At 37.9% G+C, this 6,232-nt stretch overlaps 1 protein-coding gene across 1 annotated transcript in view; it reads left to right on the top strand.

The window, feature by feature from the left end:
• The window catches only part of Cpb1 (carboxypeptidase B1), a 28,099-nt gene extending 24,576 nt beyond the window's left edge, over positions 1-3,523 (top strand). The window contains exons 10-11 of the mRNA XM_021158871.1: positions 965-1,049; positions 3,160-3,523. Coding sequence (XP_021014530.1) covers positions 965-1,049; positions 3,160-3,347 — 273 coding nt within the window. The 3' untranslated portion in view covers positions 3,348-3,523. The remainder of the gene's footprint in view (positions 1-964; positions 1,050-3,159) is intronic.
• Positions 3,524-6,232: the final 2,709 nt, after the last annotated feature.

Genomic DNA, 6,232 nt, shown 5'->3' with positions numbered 1-6,232 from the left:
AGCCACAAATCCAACAGGGAGCTAATATAAAACAACATGTGCCAAAAAAAAACAGAGGGATGGAACTCTGATAGATGGGAGCTGCTGCAAAAGAGATGTAATATGAAAGCAAACCTGAAAGGAAAGAAATTCTCTGTTTAAGTGCAGAGAGGGAAGGCCATCCCAGTTAGGGAAGAAGAGTGCCCAAAAAACAGGTAACAAGAGGAAGAAAGGTATAAGGGGCCATTCAGGGAATCCTATTTCAGAGCAAATGTGAGATAAGACTCAAGACAGACCATGGGGTTCACAATGAGTCTTTTTACCAAAAGAAGAAGTTGGAGATATTGAAGATACATGACAAGGTAACCCTAAAAATGGTGCATGTAATCAGCTAACTATCCAGATGAGAGAAGATAACAACAAGGACAGCAGAGGCTGAGGTACAAACTAAATGTTCCTTTAATGTACAATAGCAATAAAATAATAGCCTTTCAAAGCTAATGTGAGTCTCAGAGCAATTTCCTCCAAAAAGACTTGTCTACACATCATGTGTGCTCATCAGCTAGAGCTCTGGCCCTAACTCACACCATCCTGTAATGACTCAATTGGCTTTTTTCCAGTCACATTGTCAAGTCATGGTTGTTTTATTTGCCTTTTCAGGTATGTTTTGTTTTTGTGCAATGACATCAATAACCTCTGTGCATTAGGACTTCCTGGTGTTTGCTTTGCTCTTACACCCTTCAGAAAGGAAATAAAAGAAATTCAGCATGAGTGCTGGGGGGGAGGCATTGGGGAAGACATTCTTTCACAGGATTTACTTATGCATCTCAATATGAATCAGCTGGAAAGATTGAAACAGACATTGCAGAAGCATAAAATATTAATCCAAATGTGCTGTAAATGTCTTTGGTTTTTGACACAGTGTACGTATGCTTGTTTGGCTTAGTTGCTTTCGTTTATTTACTTGTTGATGGTTCTTTTACAGAATGCCCTGGTGAAAGGTGCAGCAAAGGAGCTTTCCACTCTGCATGGCACCAAGTACACATATGGCCCAGGAGCTACAACGATCTGTGAGTCGTGGGTTCAGAACTATGCTAAGAAACTGATTATCAAAAAAGGAACAATGTTCCCTGCTTTCTTTCTTTTCTCACGATCTAAAGCACTTTTGCCTCATAGCATTTTGTTAATGTAGTATATATTTTCCTACTCAATAGATAGAAATAAATAGCCTTTCCAAACTACAATAACATCTGCTTCCTATATGCATCCTTTGGGCATCTACTATGTGCTAAGCTTTCAGTAGATGCTAAAATAAAAAGAAAGGAAAGATGCAGAGGAGAGAATCAGGAAAGAAAAATTGGAGAAGGTAGACCAAGGCAATCTTTGAAAAAATGAGTGTAGGCATCTTGGTACTAAGAGGTACAACATTAGGTTACAGAATAAGAGCATACCCAAATCACGTGCCCTGGGTTTGGATACCTTATTTCTAGGGTGGTGACTTGGATGTATAACTTGAAGGATCATTACAGGATGAGAACATAGTTGGGAATAATTTCTCTATTAAAAAAAAAAAAAGACCATGAGTAGGAAGGAGAATTGAAGAAATAACCCTTCAGGGGAACCCAGTTTCTTTTCCTGAGCAAACAAATAAAAGAAATACACAGCAAGACAGACACAGTAGAATTTTACTTAACCATAAAAAAAAACCTGAAATCACCCAATTTGGAGAAAAAGTGGTGGAACTGGAAAATATTCCATGGAATAGGATCACCCAGATTAGAAAGACAAAGGCCATTTGTTCTCTCTCGTAGAGAAATCTTGGCTTTACATACATGGGTATTTGCATAATTCAGGTATTCCAGACCCAGTGTATACATTTCAGCAAAGTAGAAAAAGGCCCAGAAGAGGAGGGTTGGGGCAAGTCCATAAGGGAAAGAGGAAAGGAGGGGCTAGAGCACATTTGACACAAGAATGAAACTACTCCTACAGACAACCTGGCTTGGGTTCCCAGCACCCACATGGCTGAGTCACAGTTACCTGTAGTTCTAGTTCCAAGGGATTTAATACCATTTGCTGCACACATGCAGCACACACAAAAAGACAGCAGAAAGAGCCAGGTGGAGCTAGACTCCAGCACTGTGGTCATCGTAGTTTGAAATTCCTTTAAAAGGCACATTCTGCAGGACCAGTGCTCTATTTCTATCTCTACTTTCCCCTGCCTTCCACTGATTTCTTTTTGACCAAGTTCTGAAAGAATCAGAAATAGACCCAGTCCTGTCATCAAGGGGCTGTTGATGACTGCAGCTGAGAAGGCTCCAGCTGTTGAGTTTGCTAAAGCTCAAAAACGTCTAAGATTTGTTAAAGAGTAGTACTCTCTATGGCCTTGTTGGCTAAGGTGTCCTCTTAAGGTGGTTCTGCCAGAGATGACTTTCTTGTTCACCTATTTTCAAATCATGAGTTTATTCACCTGAGCCTAATTAGGCATATTTTGCCACTGTCTATAAGCCAATAAGGGGCAAGGACAATGTCTTTCCTTTGTCCCAGCATCTCTAAAGATGAACACATGACTTGCAACTCAGTGGGTGATGTTCAGATCTTGATTAGATGAACAAAAAAAATACATTAATGACAACAAAATTATAATTGAATGATTTAACTAAATGAATAACTATGTCAGGTGCCAAAGATAAAAAGTGAAGACTTAGAAACCAGGGGTAATGTGGCTTTGTGGAAAGCCCTTGCCTAACATGAACAAGGCTCTGGTTCGATCTCCAGGAGTGAAAAAGAAGAGTGGCACCCTTGCCCTTGGGCTATCAGGCTTCACAATCCTGAGGTTTCTACAAGCTTGGGGTGCTGTCCTCCTCCCACTCAGTTTTCTTTGCTTTCCGGGAGACATGCATTCTTTAGTGAGATGCCCACAGTGTACTTCCCCCCTATACATAAGTGCACTGAGAATTTCATATTACCAAAAGCATACTTCCTAGGATAATTCTCTCAAAAATAATTCTAGGGCAACATAGGATTGCTTTTTTGATATACTTGGCTTTTCTGTTGACTAGAATAGCCTATTCGTAATATTTTTCACAGTGAAAAATTCGTTGTTAGAGAGAGAAACTGGTGATTGCTTTTACCCTCCTTGCTAGACCTGAAGGTTTTTCTCCCGCTGTTTTCTCATTTCAGATCCTGCTGCTGGGGGATCTGACGACTGGGCTTACGATCAGGGAATCAAATATTCTTTTACCTTTGAACTCAGGGATAAAGGCTTCTTTGGCTTTCTGCTTCCTGAGTCTCAGATCCGCCAAACCTGTGAGGAGACAATGCTTGCAGTCAAGTACATTGCCAATTATGTCCTAGAGCATCCATATTAGTGAAGAATCTGGACTGCCTTATTTCGAAATTCTTTCTGTTCATTTCTTGTCTGATTTGACTTTGTTTGTTTGTTTGGAGGTTTGCAGATTCTAATCTTTCTCTTAATTTTCTTGCTGTATTGACCAATTGGACCCCTGAAAACATCTTAATAAAATCCTGTCATTATTGGAAAACATAGCAGATTGCCTGCTTTTGGGGGGGGGGAGTGACTGTGAATAATGAGCATGTCAGTTGTGCACATGTACTGGTATTGTCAGATGTGGGGAAACTACTCCTTCTGGAGTTGACCAATACTGACAAAGAACCCCGGTTATAATGGGAAGCTTATGAATAGGAAAATACATAGTGGGCAGTGAAGACTGTAAAACATAGTAGAATTGGAAAAGTGGCATCCTGGCTTGGGTTTTATTTCAGCTCATTCAAGTGACATGATGAAATAGCTATAGCATACCAAGAATTTTACTAAGCAACTGAAGACAGAACAATGAAAGAGAATGATTAGACATCTTCCTGTTTGTATACAGATACATATACATGTGTGTGTGTGTGTGTGTATGTGTATGTATGTGTGTGTGTATTATATAAAATTACTGGAGAAGTAATCAATAAAAATAATAAATATAATAATATATAAATATATTAATTATAATATATACTATAATAAATACTATGCAATATAACAAACATATTATGTCATATATTAATAAAATAATAAAAACTAATAAAGAAAATTAGTTATTTGCTTTGTAATTTTAATATAATTAGTATATTTAAATTAATATACTAAATAAATGAGTTCTACACTGCTCAAAAAGGACATGTAAGAAGTGTACTTCATGGTGTGGGGAGAAGGCTTTTGACATAAAATGGGTAAATAAGTCACAATATACCGTACAAAGTGACATCCAGGACTTCCTGTGATTGTTCAAATGGTAATGAAAGAAAGACAATGAAGAAGGAATTGGGAGAATTGGAGAGGGCACAAGTAGGCAACAGAAGGAGAGAAGATCCACATCAGGCAGAGCCAAGATTCCATGTTTACAGCTTGATGCACTGACCTTAGTAGAACCATGGGAAACCATGGAAGATGGTGCATGTTGAATGAGTCTTCTTGGAAGAGCTGATTGTGGCAAGCAGACTGGAAGTAAGACAAGAGATGCTAGTTGGACCAGCTGGACCAGTAAAAGAAGCAAAGGCCACTCTATGACTAACACATCACACGTGAAATGATATTTTCTGGAATTAGAAGAAAGTGAGCTGTGACATCAATTCAATATTTTAAAACAGAATAATATATACCTAATTTATAACTTCAGAGCATCTTGTAAAAAGTGTGATGCCAAAAATATGATTTCATATTTAATACAATATGAACATAATATGTTAAAATATAGCAATGTTCTTATATAAAATTCATCCGAAGTCACAGTCATTTCTGGGACTTGAAGAGAAACTGTCAAGCAATAAACTGACTAATGCCCTAATTTCTCACAAGATGGCAACAGTGAAACCACTACAATTTACCAATCATCTTCAAAGAAATATAGGAATACATCACTTGTATTGAGGGAGATCCTTAAGTGCAGAAAGTAAATTACCATAAATTAATTAAGTATATTCATATATACTTTTGCATATATGTGTGGTCCCATGTTTGTGTGTGTGTGTGGTGTGTGTGTGTGTGTGTGTGTGTGTATTCTAGTTAACTTCCATAGCTCTCCTCCATATTTTTCAGGTATAGCCTGAAATGAGCTATACCTCCTAAATGGGAGGGTAATTCAGCTGTAGTTATTAGTGAAGTACCAAAAACAGTATGTAATTCCTGTTTCACAATCACTCTCTTACCTTGCCTCTGGACAGTAATACCCAACCCTAACTAAGGAATGAAGCCAACCAAAATATGCAAATTATGAAGATAAATCAAACAAGAACCCTCCAAAGTTCCAAACTGAATACATTTTAAATGTAAAGGAATACATGTGGACTTTTCTAAGATTTGGAGAGGTAATTTAAGGATAGTAAGGAATAGGAAAGCAAACATGCATATATTATCAAGAGGCTATAAGTATCTGAGACTTTCAGCACTTGGGAAGACAAATTTCTCTACAGCATTTACAAGGTACTTTGGTTTAATTTTCAGAACTCAACCCATTCTGGACCATTGAGATATTTTAACAGCTAAGAACACCTGCTACTATGTAGCAGAGGATGGCCTAGTCAGCCATCAATGGGAGGAGAGGCCTTTGGTCTTGCGAAGATCATATGCCCCAATACAGGGGAATGCCAGGGCCAGGAAGCAGGAGTGGGTGGGTTGGGGAGCAGGACACGGGGAGGGTATAGGGGGCTTTGGGGATAGCATTTGAAATGTAATGAAGAAAATATCTAATAAAAAAAGAATATGGGTTTTGCTCTTTGAATATTGTTTTTACTTAGATAAAATAACATAGTTATGAACTAGTGATTATAGATAAGGATTCAAAAAAGAAAAAAAAAAACAAACACCTGCTACAAAGCCTTGGAACACACATGGTAGAAGGGGAGAACCAATTCCAAGAAGTTATGCTCTGACCTCTACACATTGCAATCACACACTTATACACATACACAATCAATCAAGAGTTGTCACTTCTTAAAGAATGTTTTCTAGACTCATCTCTATTTTAAAAGAAGTTTTTGGTAAAATTTTGATGCACATACTGCAAAAATCAAGGTCACTGCCCTTATTCTTTTTGAAGAAACGAGCTTTGGAAACAGCTGTATACTTCTGTATAATAAATGTCCTCTGTCTGAGAAAGAAAGAAAGAAAGAAAGAAAGAAAGAAAGAAAGAAAGAAAGAAAGAAAGAAAGAGAGAGAGAGAGAGAGAGAGAGAGAGAGAGACAGAGA

Source organism: Mus caroli, chromosome 3 (genome assembly GCF_900094665.2).
Source record: "Mus caroli chromosome 3, CAROLI_EIJ_v1.1, whole genome shotgun sequence".
In the NCBI taxonomy this organism is placed as follows: Eukaryota; Metazoa; Chordata; class Mammalia; order Rodentia; family Muridae; genus Mus; species Mus caroli.
Note: the sequence above shows the minus strand (reverse complement) of the source record. Positions and strands in the feature narration are given on the sequence as shown.